Below are 15,376 nucleotides of genomic sequence, written 5' to 3'. Positions count from 1 at the left end.
TACCCGGTTTCTTTCAGCTTCAGGATCAGTTGTTGGGGTAAACAATGCAACAATAGCTGCTAGAAACCCTTGATCAACTTTTAAGGCCATTTCCTGAATGAGGACCATAAAATATCTACAAAAAAAAAAAAAAAATCAAATAAAGACCAGAAATCTCTCATTTTCCACGTTAACACTTTGTTTTTGGCCAAAAGTCATAGTAAATAAAATCTTGTTCCTTCATCTCTTAAAAACTGCTACATGACTAGAATCAAAGTCTACTTAGACTGAGACACATACCAAATTTCACTAGAAGCAATATTGCTCCTTACACCATGTAGCACATACATCCCACCTGCCCACATTCATCAAGTCGTAGAAGAGACAAACACAGTCAGATGATGCCGCACACGCTTTCTGAGTTCTAAAGTCCACAGCAATTGGTTTAAGGAAAACAGATCGGCAATACATATGTCGTTCATATTTCATTAACTATTTTACATTCAAACTGAGGCTACAAAAGCGAGAACATGGTTGAAGGAATCTTATACTTTAAGATATAAGAGGCTATTATTAAAGTGTCAACATCAAAAAAAAATTACCTGATCAACAGTGGATTAGTACATTCTCATGGAAAATCACTTTCATACAAAAGTCACTCTCTCAAAGAGCAAAATTTATTGTCAAAGTAGAATCTCACTTGAAATTCCTTCAGATGAGCAGGGGTAGTTTTACTTACTTGAACTGTAAGACTTTACTGTACTCATTAAATCTTGTGATGACACTCACATCAATGAAGGGTTTGGGCTCTACGAAGAAGAAACAAGAAAAACCAATCTAACTTACGTTAGTCTAAAACAATATTCACTAAGTTTTCTAAAAGGGTCTACCCTCAATGTATTTTCTCTTTTTTATCTATTTTTTACCTGAATCCAAAGCAATGGATTTTGGAGGGGCCACAGGATGAAATACAACAGGGAACACTGAACCTGGTAACTGATTATCAACCTGGAAGAAAAAAAAAAACAAAAAAAAAACTCAGCAGAGTTTAAAGTAACTTACAACTCAACTCTTGGTTACAGAGAAAATATTTTAGAAAGAAACCAAGAATTTCATCACAAGTATCTGCATGTATATGTATGCACTGCAGTTAGAAGTTTCACTTTAAATTTGTAAAACTTTGTCTATACTTCGGTAAGGTCGAGCCTTTTAGTAAGAGATCTACAGATACCCTCATAACTGCATTAGCAAAGTACAGCATGTATGCTGTCGGTGGAAATGTTGGTACACAGGATCATGTGACAGTTCAACTCTCTACAATTGAAATAGTGTCAGCAGAAACTGGGTATGAACTGAGAGGGTAAGCAGAAGAAGAATAATAATAAACATATCCTAAATATGAGTACTACTTAGAAATTAACAGGAAAGCAGGAAGGAACACAGGAAAGTAACATCCAAAAGCAAGGCTTATCAATAAAGCCCTGCTCATGCCTATGAAGACAACAAAGAAAAAATCTTACTTTGGGATTCTATGAACATTTAAAAATAATAATCTTATACAAGAAAACACTCTCGTTGGCTAGCTGGTCATGTTACAGAGTCCCAAAAGTCACAAGAACTTTGGACTTGAATTGTAACCAAGATGTTGAATACACAGACTACATGAAAGAAGGAGGGAAAAACATATTAACAACAACAACAACAAAAGACACTAAGTACAATACATGCTACAGGCTTGTAAAAAGATATTCCATCTCCAAGATTCCCAAAGTAATAATTATATATATAATATATATAATATCTGACTATGTTTGTGTCTTCTGCAACTTGATGAATGTGGACAGGTGGGATGTATGTGCTACGTGGTAATACACAATATTTCTTCTAGTGAAATTTGGTATATGTCTCAGTCTAAGAGGCTATTAGTAAAGTGTCATCACTAAAAAAATAACCTGATCAACAGTGGATTAGTACATTCTCGTGGAAAATCACTTTCATATAAAAGTCACTTTCTCAAAGAGTAAAATTTATTGTAAAATGAGGCTGACAATGTTACCTGAAGCCAGTACAACCTGGCCCTTAAACTTCTCTGGTGAGGTGACTGCTTAAATTCAATCTCAATTCCCGATAAAAAGTCTCGTTTAATAGGGCATTGAATAGGAAGGCGCATTTCCATTGGTACTTTATCAAAATTCACCTGGAATAAAACAACACGTCTTTGTAATGAATTGGTATTAGCCGTGAGCTATGCTCTTTTAAACATCCACCTACTCATGAGATTAGAAGGGGAAAGGTATCTTTCTATCTCAACAAAGATGCATCTTAAGATGATCTGCAGTTATGATCTTGGAGGCAGAACCCATCCCTCTTCTGTCAAAATTATTGAGGAAAACAGATGGAAACATTTTGATTTAAAAAATAAAATATGCTTCATATTAAAAAAAAAAAAAAACCCTCAGGAATAGAAAATTCTTAAGCAATTTTGTTTTCTAGTGGTTAATGTGGCTTCTATTGAGTTGGAAACAACTGCACAGCACACAACAAGAAAATATCAGTTTACTTGCGTCTCACACTAATTATGTAGACTTTAGTTTTTTCATGTAAGCATGGCCAACATGTATGGGGGCATGGGGAAGGGATGGAAAGCGTATCTAGTGATCCACAAAATTGAACCATCAGATATCAAAGACAGAAAGAAACCAAAAGTACATTACTGATCCTAAGCAAGTTAGAAATTGTAGTCAAGCTTCCAGGGCCTTCTTAAAGCAAAGGAAACTTTAGACTTTAATTTATAAAGGTCTGTATAGTGCATACCTTTATTCACACTTAACAAATTTAACTGAGCAGTGTTTTAGAAGGTTTCCATCATTTAAATATGCACTCTTACACAATAGTCTATATTGGCATCATTCAAGATATAAAAGGAAAAGTTTTAAGAAGTAGCCGTAATTTCTCTATACTCTTACAGAAAACAAAATTCATGAAACTATCTGGCTTGTAAACAGTTAAAAGAACACATAAGATAAAATCATTCAAAATCTGTTTCACAGTACATAGCTTAATAACAATGTTACTGGTGATAGGTGCCATCGAGTCGGTACCAACCCATAGCGACCTTATGCACAGCAGAACGAATGTATTTCAACTGAAAATGTACTCATCATGCTAAGCGCATAATAAATATTTACTAAAATAATTCCTGCACACACATTTTATTTAAACAAGATTTTCTTCTTCATTATCACTACAACCAAAACACATCGATAAAAGCCAAAACAAACACATTTTGATATACCTCAAAATTACTGTCTAGTTTAATCCAGCCATGGTTTCCTGATATTTGATGTTTCTGATAAGCCTGTTCCAACAAGATTATTTGCTTTTGACTAAAAGGTTTCCATTTTTGTTTTCGCTTCATTTCCCAAACAACACCAGAACTAGAATAATACACAGAGAAAATTACATTAGAAAAACATATTTAGGTTTACGGAATTGTCCTTCAACCCCAAACTGCTGTTAATAGTATGTAAGAAAAAGGGACAAGGGAAAATATTTTTCTATCAAACATCTGACATCAATCAACTCCAGAGCTGGCAAATGTTCTCTATAAAAGGCCATATAGTAATATTTTTAGGCTTTGCAGGCTAAAAGGAAAAATTGAAGTTACCGTATTCGCACTTAAACAAAAAAACGTTTTTAACTGACAAACTTCAAAATATAAAAATAACTGAGTAAGAATTTTAAAGACATCTGCCTACTAATAAGAAAAATAAATTTCTTTTGTGGAGGAGTAACAATTCACTTAGGTTTGGTTTCCCTATTATCAAAAACAATTGTGTAAAAAAAAATGTCTTGCAAATGTTTATATGTTAATGCGGATTGCTGTAATGAGTATCTTAAAAACATCCTTTCACAAACTTTTAAAAGACACCACTGCCACCAACTCACGGTGATTCATTGCCACCGACTCACGGTGATTCATTACCACCGACTCACGGTGATTCATTACCACTGACTCTCGGTGGCCCAAGTGTCACAGAGCAGAAGCTCTGGTTGTCTCGTAGGTACTACCAAACACTGCTATCAATTCACAGGCAGTTTATTTTAATTGTGAATATTCACAGCTTGGAAGGCATTTCCAGTGCCCTATTAGATTCCTCTCTGGATATTTTTATAGCATGTCAATGCACTGCAGAGCAGCACTTGCAATGGAAGGTACGGTAGACGTTCCTCAATTACACAGTTAATGGATTTTGAAATGTGAAAGTTTTCGTTACACTTGCATTAAAGTCAGAAAAAAGTGTTGCTGGAACAGTAGTTGCAGGTAAGAAAATATATCCACTGCAGATGCGTGTGGAAATAATGATCTTGCTGTTTGTTTTAACTTTGGGCAGAACAGAAAGCAAAGAAAACAGCTTCTCATTAGTTGTGATAAAAGTATTAGTACAAGGAAAGAAATTTACTGAGGTACAAGTTTCACACAGATCAGTTCTGTTTGGTTTTGTAATGTCAGACTGAATTCAGAAATGTCACCAAGTCTGCAACAAACCCTACTTTGACTTAGGATGGTTCCTTTGTTTAGAAACATTTTACTTTTGGTCCAGAGTTCAAAAAAAGTATAATAAAAATTTTACTGGTCATACAGAGACTAGAGGAACCCCTGAGAAACCTCATATGAAATTGGAGATACTCCCAAACACTAGCTGGGCCTGTAAAACAAATCAGCATGAAGAAGGTGCCCCTTAGAACAATCAATTATATGAAACCAAAAGGGCAACATTTTCCCTAAACCAAAGATGAGAAGACAGGGAAACCAGAGGAATCAAATTGGGAACACCTGGGAGAAAACGAGGTGCAAGTTGACTCACCGTGGAAATTTTCATCAACATCATGGACAATTTGTGCATAAATAAGTGGTTGGGAAAACTAATTTGCTATGTAAATATTCAAATAAAGCACAAGAAAAACTTTTTTTAAAAAAAAAACACCACTGAGCTATCAAGCTACTATGCAGTAATCCCAGTATGGACATTCAGTTTCTTGTTCTGACAAAAATTCACAGAACTGGTGATACTTAAAATCCACAAGAATGGCATAATATCACTGTTTGACATGAATAATTTTATGGGTTAGCACCACCAATCTTTCAGTCAGCATTCCAATTCTTAACCCACTGCACCACCAGGGCCCCTACTAATTTCATGTTGTTGTTGTTGTTGTTAGGTGCCACTGAGTTTGTACCGACTCATATCAACCCTATACACAACAGAACGAAACACTGCCCGGTCCTGGGCCAACCTCACTACTGTTGCCATGCTTGAGCCCATTGATGCTGCCACTTGGCCAATCCATCTAACTGGGAGTCTTTCTCTTTTTCTCTGACCCTCCATCTTACCAAACATGATATCCTTCTGCAGAGACTGCTCCCTCCTGACAATATGTCCAAAGTAGGAGAGATGAAGTTTGGCCATCCTGGTCTCCAAGGAGCACTCTGGCTGCACTTCTTCCAACACAGATCTGTTGATTCTTTTGGCAGCCCGTGGTACTTTCAATATTCTCCTCCAACATCATAACTCAAAAGCATCAATTCTTCTATGGTCTTCCTTATTCACTGTTCAGCTTTCAAATGTATATGAGGTTACTGAAAATACCATGACTTGAGTCAGGCACACCTTAGTCCTCAAGCTGACATCTTTGCTCTTCAGCACTTTAAAAAGGTCTTGTGCAGCAGATCTGCCTAATGAAATACATTGTTTGATTTCTTGACTGCTGCTTCCATGAACGTTGATAGTTGATCCAAGAAGTATGAAGTCCTTGACAACTGCAATCTTTTCTCCATTGGTAAGAATGTTGTTTATTGGTCTGGTAGTAAGGATTTTTGTTTTCTTTACATTGAGATGCAATCCATACCGAAGGCTGTGCTCTTTGATCTTCATCTGTAAATATTTTTAAGTCCTCTTCACTTTCAGCAAGCAAGGTTGTATCATCTGCATATTAACATATAACTCATATATTAATGAGTTTTCCCCCAATCCTGATGCCACGTTTTTCTTCATATAACCCAGCTTCTTGGATTAGTTGCTCAGCATACAGGCTGACTAAATATGGTGAAAGAATACAACCCTGTTGCACACTGATCCTAATTTTAAACCATTCAGTGTTCCCATGTTCTGTTCGGACAACTGCCTCTTGGCCCATGTACTAGTTTGATAGTGCGTGACAAATCAATATTTCCTACAAAAGTTTCTGCTAATGAATAACGCAATGAATAATCATAGGCTTCAAATACTTTACATTTTCATGAGCTTTGTGAATTTGTCCAAGTAAACTATTTTTTGCTCAACACATATCTTTCTCATCATCAGTTGTAACATATCTTAGAAGATTCCACTTCAGCTTGTATTGCAGAAATGTTTCCCAACTTGTATGAAAATATTCATGCCTATTCAAAACTACCAGCTGTTCCGCGGGAGAAAGATGAGGCTTTCTGCTCCCATAAAGATTTACAGCCTTGGAAACCCTGTACAGGGTTGCTACGAGTCAGAACCGACTCCACAGCACATAACAACAGCAACAACATTGTTGTTCTATTCAATCTATTCCTAAAGGCGAAGACTTTCGTGACTTCAAATTCAGTGCTGACTCATCATGTACATCACTGACCATTACTGGTAACATTTATTGACTCATGAGTCAAGGAAAGCCACTTGAAATAATTTCTCCTGTTTTGCCAATTTACTCTTAATGTTCTTCTGAATGTCCTCAACTCTTTAAACATGTTCTTCTTACTAGGCAGATGGCCTTAAGTTGATTTTCTCTGGACCCATTTCTTGAGCTGCTGCAACTATGGACCCCATTCAATAAGCTCACCATTGGTAAACGACTTCCCTTACTTGGAAAAAATATGAATCACTCAGAAGAAATGTACTTTGGTTACACTCCCATTCTCCTGTAAATATTCTCATTTTTTCCGGCCATTTCTTTCCTATGAGCTGGGACTACTGTAATGAATGCTTAATGTGGTAATGTATTCTGTTAGCACTAACGGTTTGCCCTACGATGGACTGCTAACCACAAAGTTGGCAGTTCAAACCCACCAGCCACTCCTTGGAAACCCTGAACAGGGTAGCTATGAGTTGGAACAGACTCTACGGCACTTAGCAACATCAACTAATCTGAAGACTTGTGGTTCAAACCCACCTGGAAGTAGTGGGAAAAAAAAGGCTTGGTGAGCTGTTGTCATAAAGACTACAGCCAACAAACTCTATAGAAGAATTTTACTACATAAAGTACAGGGCCCCCAGGCATTGGAATTGACCGGACAGCATTGCGTTCGGCTTTTTTTTCTTTTGAAGCACAGCTACAGTGTCCATACACAATGAACATAATACTTGCCATTTTATTTGGTAACAAGGAAACAGGCCTTAAAAGAGGGCTATTCTAAGTCCACCTTTCTTAATTGGGCATGCTGGGTATGCTTTAGCAAGAATAAAGAAATAAATCTTGTGGTAGAGCAACACACAGAGATTTCAGCACATTGTGCAAGTTGTCATGGCATCACAGAGATGTGTAGTACACTGAGCAGTTAGGAAACAGCAACCCGCGTTCAAAGAGACTTGTTCCTATTTGTGCCGTAAATAGAAGTTGTAGGTAAGTTGGAACAGGTGCATATGATTCTTATTTAGCCTTATGTTAGTGCAGGGGTGGGGAACTTTTTTTTTTTTTTTGCCAAAATTGATGTCATTCATGGGTCACACAAATTTATCAACTTAAAAATTAGCCTGCAATATTTGGCCTGGTCAAACATGTCAATAACTCACCCTAATGTGATGGCTGGTATGACGCTGCGGGTTAATGCACCAGACTGCAACGCCGTTTGAACTACAAGGTCACCAGTTGCTCCTTGGAAACCCTATATAGGGTCGCTATGGGTCAAAACTGAGTCGACAGCACTCAACAACAACAACAATGTGATGGCATCCTGGTGTGGCACTGTGGATTAATGCACCAGAACGCAAAGGCATTTGAACTGCAAAGTTGGTGGTTCAAGCTTACCAGCTGCAGATTGGAAACCCTATACAAGTTTGCTATGGGTCGGAAACAACTCGATAGCACTTAACAACAAATGTGATGGCTGGAGTCCTGGTGTGGCACTGTGGGTTAATACACCAGACTGCAAAGTTGTTTGAACTGCAAGGTCGGCGGTTCAAGCTCACCAGCTGCTCCTCAGAAACCCTGTACACAGTTGCTATGGGTCAAAAACGACTCAACAGAACTTAACAACCATGTGATGACTGGAACTGTAGTGGCCTTGTCAGCTTTGGTGGGCCTTATACAGCCGGTGGGACAGTCTTTCCCCGCCCCTGCTTTAGTGTAAGAGAAGGCTCAAAGTCTTTTCGATGATTTAAAAGCTCCAAACGTAGCAAGTGAATTTGTTGTGAGTCAAGGTTGCTTCAATCATTTCAAAGTAAGGGCAAATTTACATACCATTAAAGGGCAAGTGGGTTAATGAACTGACTGCAAAGTTATTTGAACCACAAGGTTGGCAGTTCAAGCTCACTAGCAGCTCCTTGGAAACCCTATACAGCGTCACTAGGGATTGGAACTGACTCAACAGCACTTAACAATAACAACAAGGGAAGTCCTGGTGTAGGGCTGAAGGGTAAGCACTGGACTGCTAACCTTAAGGTCAGCGGTTCAAACCCACCAGTTGCTTCTTGGAAACAGTCAGAACCACCTTGAGAGCATTCAACAACAATAAGAGGGTTGTCAGAAAGCCCGACTTTCATTTATAACCCCGGGACTGCCTGTGTCACTCTTAGCTCACTGGTCATATAAAAATAAGTAACAGGTTAGATTTCGCCCATTCCACAATCAACAGCCTCAAAACAGAGTGACATTTTCACTAAATTTTGTGTTATTTAAGAAGTCAAAATAATGTCAGATTTGCTTAAAGGTATAGAACCAGAGAACATACACTGCCCCATCGCTATTACAAAGTTCTAAATGACCACTCATTAAAGAGTAAACGTCCATTTCAACAAATGCGTATTCTAATGACTCCATGAACTTTTTTATTGTCCAGTTTCTCTCTGTTGACTTCTTCTGACGAATCAGTTATTCTCCCTCTATTTCACATGTAGTTCTGGTGTGGCACTGTAGGATAGGTAGTGTACTGCTAACCACAAGGTCAGTGGTTCAACCCTACCAGCTCATGCTCAGAAACTCTCGTCAGGGTCCCTGTGAGTCAGAACTGCTCAATGGCAATTAACAACAACAATCTACTTCACAGAAAAACTAAGGGGCTTCTACCTCTGTATTTCCACTGCACTAAATACTTCTTTGAAGCATTTTTAAGTGTTTTTATAATTCATTAAAACACACACACACACAAACAACAAAGAAAGAAATTCACCTCCTTTTACCCATCAGCTGGTAATGAGTTCTGTGATGGTAAGGACAGCACCACGATCATCTCTGTAACTCTGGACAAACCACTATTGTGAACATTCAGCTGAATGAATGTGCAGCCCTGGCAGTCCCTGGGTTACAAGTGTCCAATTTCCAGGTAACTCCTGTTGTTGTTGTTGTTGTTAAGTGATGTCGATTTGGTTCTGACCCATAGTGACCCTGTATAGGGTTTCCTAGGAGCAGCTGGTGAGCTTGAACTGCCGACCTTGCAGTTCAAACGGCTTTGCAGTCTGGAGCATTAACCCACAGCGCCAAACCAGGACTCAGCCTATAGCACCCGGTATTCCCAGGCAGTCTCCCATCCAAGTACTAACCAGGCCCGATCCTGTTTAGCTTAAGAGATCAGATGAGATCGGGAGCATTCAGGGTTGTATGTCCATCTGTAGACAGGTAACTCCTACTTGCCCTTTAATGTTTTGTAAATTCTCCCTCACTTTGAAATGACTGACCAGGCCCTATTCACAAGGAATTCTTCATCCCAATCACCTTCACTAACTGCACTTACAGCACTGAAATCATTGAGGCTTTTAGCCTTTTCTTGCACTAAACCTGTTGCCACGAAGTTGATTCCAACTCAAAGGCAGAGTAGAATTGAGCCAGAGGGGTCCCAGTGACATAAATCAGTGGTTTCAACCTTTCAGTTGGCACTCTGATATGTAACCCACGGTATCACCAAGGTTCCTTTTCCTTGCACTAAATAATGCAAAATAAGAACCATATTGGAGTCTTGGTATGGAGCTGAACTATAAGCACTGGATCGTAAGGTCAGTTTGAACTGCAAGGTCAGTGGTTCAAAGTCAACAGCCCCTCCTCGGAAACCTTATACAGGGTCTCTATGAGTTGGAAAAGACTCGTGTGCACTTAACATCAAGAAGAACCATATGCACCTATCCTGGTTCACCTACACATTCTACTTAAATACTTCAGACGTGGTTAGGAACTGATCATGCTTGTAAGCCAACCAAAGGACTGCCATTCTGTGTACTCTCATCAAATAAAATATTGCAACTCAAATGCCTTTTAAAGATTTCCTTCTTCCCTACCTGGTTATTCCAATGTATGAAACTTCCTGCTTGTTATCATTGTTCACCAGGGAAAGCCCAAGACGGCGGAGGGAGAAGGTTAATTCATGATCAGCTTGTTCCATTTCTTCTGCCTGCCGTGCTTTAGAGACCAAAGCAACATCATCAGTAAAAAGCAAAACTCTCTGGCGCCCATCTAGGAAGGACACCCAGTGTATCTGGATATTTTGATCATATGGAAACTGTCCACATTCGTCCTGGAGAAAAAAACAAAAAACAAAAAAACTCATTAACCTCAGAACCAGTAAAGTTAAAATATAAAAACTGAAATACAGAGATAAAGATGAGAAAAGTTCAAAAGACATGACAATAAATCATATAACTAACATCAAAGTGACAAATTAAGGAAAACAATACTCTACTTTGGACTTCAGGTGTGGTGGTGTAGGAGCAGTACTGGACTGCAAACCACAAGGTCAATGGTTCAAATCCACTAGCTGCTTCTCAGAAAAACTATACAAATTTATAATAAGGCAGAACCCACTCAACTGCCCTTACCAATAACAGTGTAAGTCCTTTAAATAAATAAAAAAACAAAACAATTAATGGCACTGAATTTCATTACACTGAAGTTTGAGTCACCTAGTTAGTGCTCAAAGGGCAGTTAATAGGGAAACAAGAGTCCAGTCTTTAAAAGGCACCAATGCCGTATGCTCACATGTCTCCAAACTGGAGAACAGAAAAATTCAGAAGTCAGTTATGAAAGTACCTTCAGGCAAAGCCAATCTAGTTTTAATACTTTATAAAATAGCAAATACAAAATGTCAATTTCACTGCCAAACAGTCAAACAATGTCATACTAAAAACAGAGGCTTGATTTGGTCAGTGTTTTCAGAGATTAAGATAATGGTCATGGTTCATTCTAACACAATATAAATACACCAACAGTTCATTTTCACTCACAGTACAAGTCCCGTAGTACAAACAAGTTGTTTGTTGTTGTTGTTAGGTGCCATCACGTCGACATCAACATTCTGTGTGCACACAGAATGCAACACTGTCCAGTCCTGCGCCAAACTCGCAGTCAATGCTACATTTGTGCCCATTGCTGCTGCTACTGTACCAATCCACCTCATTGGGCATCTTCCTCTTTTTCTCTGACCTGCTCCTTTACCAAATGTGGTATTTTTCTCCAGGGACTGGACCCTCCTGATAATATGTCCTACGTGTGAGAAAAGAAGTCTGGCCATCCTTGGCCTCCAAGGAGCATTCTGGAAGTACTTTTTCCAACACAGAATGGTTTGTTCTTCTGGCAGTCTATGGTACATAAAATATTCTCCTCCAAAACAATAACTCAAATGCATCAATTCTTCTTTGGGACTCCTTATTCACTGTCCAACTTTCACATGCATATGAGGTTAATGAAAATACCAGACGTACCTTAGTCCTCAAACTGCTATCTTTGCTCTTCAACTCTTTAAAAAGGACTTGTGTGGCAGACTTGCCCAATGCAATACGTTGTTTGATTTCTTGACTGCTGCTTCCATTGAGTATTGATGGTTGATCTGAGTAAAATGAAGTCTTTGACAACTTCAATCTTTTCTCCATTTATATGGATGCTGTTTACTGGTCCAGTGGTGAGGATTTTTGTTTTCTTTACATAAAGGTGCAAACCATTCTGAAGGCTGTGGTCTTTGATCTTCATCAGAAGTATTCTAAATCCTCTTTGCTTTCAGCAAGTAAAATTATATCTGCATATCACAGATTGTTAATGAGTCTTCCTCCAATCCTGATGCCATGTTTTTCTTCATATAATACTGCTTCTCGGATTATTTTTTCAGTGTATAGATTAAGTATGGTGAAAGAATACAGCCCTGGGGCACATCTTTTCTAATTTTAAACCATTCGATGTTCCCTTGTTCTGTTCAAACTCTTGGCCTATGTACAGTTTCCTCATGCTCCACAGTTTATCCATAGCTTGTCATTATACACACAATCAAAGGCATTTACACAGTCAATAAAGCACAAGTATACATCTTTCTAATATTTTCTTTCAGCCAAGATCCATCTGATGTCAGCAATGCTATCCCTCATTCTACATCCTCTATATGAATCCAGCCTGAACCTCTAGAAGTTCTCTGACAATGTATGGTTGCAACCACTTTTGTATTATGTTTAGCAAAATTTTACATGCATGTGACATTAATGACATTGTCTAATGATTTGCGCATTCCGTTGGGTCACCTCTCTTTGGTATGGGCACAAATATGGATCTCTTCCAATCAGCTGGCCAGGTAGTTGTCTTCCAGATTTTTTGGTATAGATGACTGAGGGCGTCCAGTGTCACATCAGTTTGCTGAATGATTTCAAATTGTATTCCATCAGTTCCCACTGCCTTGTTATTTGCCGATGTCTTCAACGTACCTTGGACTTCTTCCTTCAGGATCGTTGCTACCTCTTTAAATGGGTTAACATTGATCATTTCTTTTTGTTACAGTGACTCTGTGTACTCCTTCCATCTTCTTCTTTTTTTAGAATCATTTAATGTTTTTAATTTAATGATACAAATTATGTCAATTATAATACTGAATTTATGGTTTTCTCACATGAACCCATGCCTGGCCCTATGTATGTATTTACATAATTATATTCATATAATTAAGGTAGTGTTGTGGTTTATGCGTTGGGCTACTAACGATGAGTCAGCAGTTTGAGTCCAGCAATAGCTCCAGAGAAGAAAAATGAGGCTTTCTATTCCCCCCAAAATTTATAGCCTTAGAAACCCTACACAGGGTCACTCAGTCTGAACTGACTTGATGGCATACCACCACCATTTAAACAATATATTATTCTTCAAATAGTTCTTGGGATGATTCCATTATCTTTTTTTTTTTTTAAGTTTTTATTGTCCTTCCATTTTATTTTGAATTTTTTCTTCAGTTCTCTGAGCTTGAGAAATGCAGAGCGTGTTCTTCTAATTCCAGTCTTTGCACCTTCAATTATAATATCTGACTTTGTCTTCTCAAGATGCCCTTTGAAATTTTCTATTCAGCTCTTTTACCTCCTCATTTCTTCTATTTGCTTTAGCATCTCTATGCTGGAGAGCAAGTTTCAGTCTCTCCTGAGATCCATTTTGACCTTTTCCTTCTTTCTTGTCTTCTTAATGACTTTTTGCTTTCTTCCTGTATAATGTTCTTGATGTCATCCCACAACTCTTTTGATCTTCAGTCTTTAACGTCCAATATATCGTATCTGTTCTTCAGATGATCTCTAAATTCAGGTGGGATACATTCAAAATCTCATTTTGGCTCTAGAAGACTTCATTTTCTTCAGCTTCACCCTGAATTTGCATATGAGCAATTGATGATCTGTTGCACAGTCTGTCCCTGGCCTTCTTTTGGCTCACAAAATGGACTTTTCCACAGACACAGTCAATTTCATTTCTGGGTGTTCCATCTGTTGAGGTCCACATATATCGCTGTCTTTTATGTTGTTTAAAAAACATTTGCAATGAAGAAGTCACTGGTCTTGCAAAATTCTATCATGCAATCTCCAGCATCATTTCTATCACCAAAGCCATATTTTTCAACTACTGATCCTTCCTCAGTTTCCAACCTTTGCATTCCAATAGCCAGTAATTATCTATACCTCTTGATTACATGTTTGATGCACTTCAGATTGAAGAAGTTGGTAGAATTCTTCAATTTCATCCTCACTGGCTTAAACTGCTGCTGTGTAAATTTGAATAATAGTTGTATTAGCTGGTCTTCCTTGTAGATGTATGGATATCATCCTATCACAGACAGATCTTGGTATGTTCTTTTTGATGAATGTGACACCATGTCTTTTCAATTTCTCATTCCCAGCATAGTAAACCATGTGATTGCCAGATTCAAAATGGCCAATACCAGACAATTTCAGCTTATTAATGTCTAGGATACCGGTATTTATTTATGCCTTCTATTTCATTTTTGACAATTTCCATTTTTCCTAGATTCATACTTCATACATTCCCTGTTCCATGGGGGCCATTAGTGTATAGTACATCAAATCTATTCTTTAAATTATATCTAATCAGGAGAACAAACAAGATGGCGGATTGGGTGGAAGTGCAGTAAAGGAGCTCCGCCAGCAACAACACAGAATACCCGACCAGACAGGCTCAGGGGATGGTCCCAGAACTCTGAACCACAGATAAAGGAATATTTAGAAGGTTGGAAGGCTTACAGCTGGGGGGATTTGTGGCAGAAGCGAGAAATCCATTGATTTCTAATTCGAGACACTCAGCTGCTAGAGGAGCCGCCATCTTGGGTGAGACCAAATGGGGGAAGGATCAGAACGGCCACAGACGCCTGGCAGAACTGCAGAGATAAAGGTGTGGACATTCTTTTCTTTCAGTAGCTGTTCATTGGTCCCTTGCTGTCTGCACACCTCCATTCTGGTGACTATAGGGGTGCCTGAGCTAGTGGGCACCCCAGCCCCACCCACGGAGGGTTCTACTACGCATGCACACAGATCTCTTTGAAATTTAAAGAGACGGTTTCCAATTAAAACCAAAAGGCCACAGTAGGCCCTGAACTGTTTACAACTAGAAAAAAGGCTTGAATGGGGATTGTGGAACGGGACAAGCAGAAAAAAAAAAAGGAAATAGGCTGAAAATTAAATCCTAAGTTACGTTGAAACGACCAACAGTGACATCTTGAAATTTCTCAAGAAGAAGAGTGAAAAGGGAAGCCCATTTCCTGATCACATCTACCTGGAGGCAATCAGAAAATATTAAAAATACCAAAATACATACCCATCTGAGTATTAAGGCCACAGATAACCCCTGAAGATGCCCAAAAAACAGAAGCAGATGACCATATCTGCACATGTCCAGAAACGAGATAAAGTGACTGAGGCAA

General features: G+C 38.5%; 1 protein-coding gene across 4 annotated transcripts in view; it reads right to left on the bottom strand.

Moving 5' to 3' along the window:
* VPS13C (vacuolar protein sorting 13 homolog C (S. cerevisiae)) overlaps positions 1-15,376 on the bottom strand; it is a 249,499-nt gene that overhangs the window by 48,756 nt on the left and 185,367 nt on the right. For all 4 annotated transcript variants that reach the window (XM_006831581.1, XM_006831578.1, XM_006831579.1 and 1 more), the window contains 6 exons: positions 10,494-10,729; positions 3,275-3,416; positions 2,036-2,176; positions 906-987; positions 719-788; positions 4-115 (listed from right to left, as the gene is read on the bottom strand). In XM_006831581.1, coding sequence (XP_006831644.1) covers positions 4-115; positions 719-788; positions 906-987; positions 2,036-2,176; positions 3,275-3,416; positions 10,494-10,729 — 783 coding nt within the window. The remainder of the gene's footprint in view (positions 1-3; positions 116-718; positions 789-905; positions 988-2,035; positions 2,177-3,274; positions 3,417-10,493; positions 10,730-15,376) is intronic.

Source organism: Chrysochloris asiatica, unplaced genomic scaffold, assembly GCF_000296735.1.
Source record: "Chrysochloris asiatica unplaced genomic scaffold, ChrAsi1.0 scaffold00004, whole genome shotgun sequence".
Taxonomy (NCBI): Eukaryota; Metazoa; Chordata; class Mammalia; order Afrosoricida; family Chrysochloridae; genus Chrysochloris; species Chrysochloris asiatica.
The sequence above is the reverse complement of the archived record's forward strand: the minus strand, read 5'-3'. Positions and strand labels throughout refer to the sequence as shown.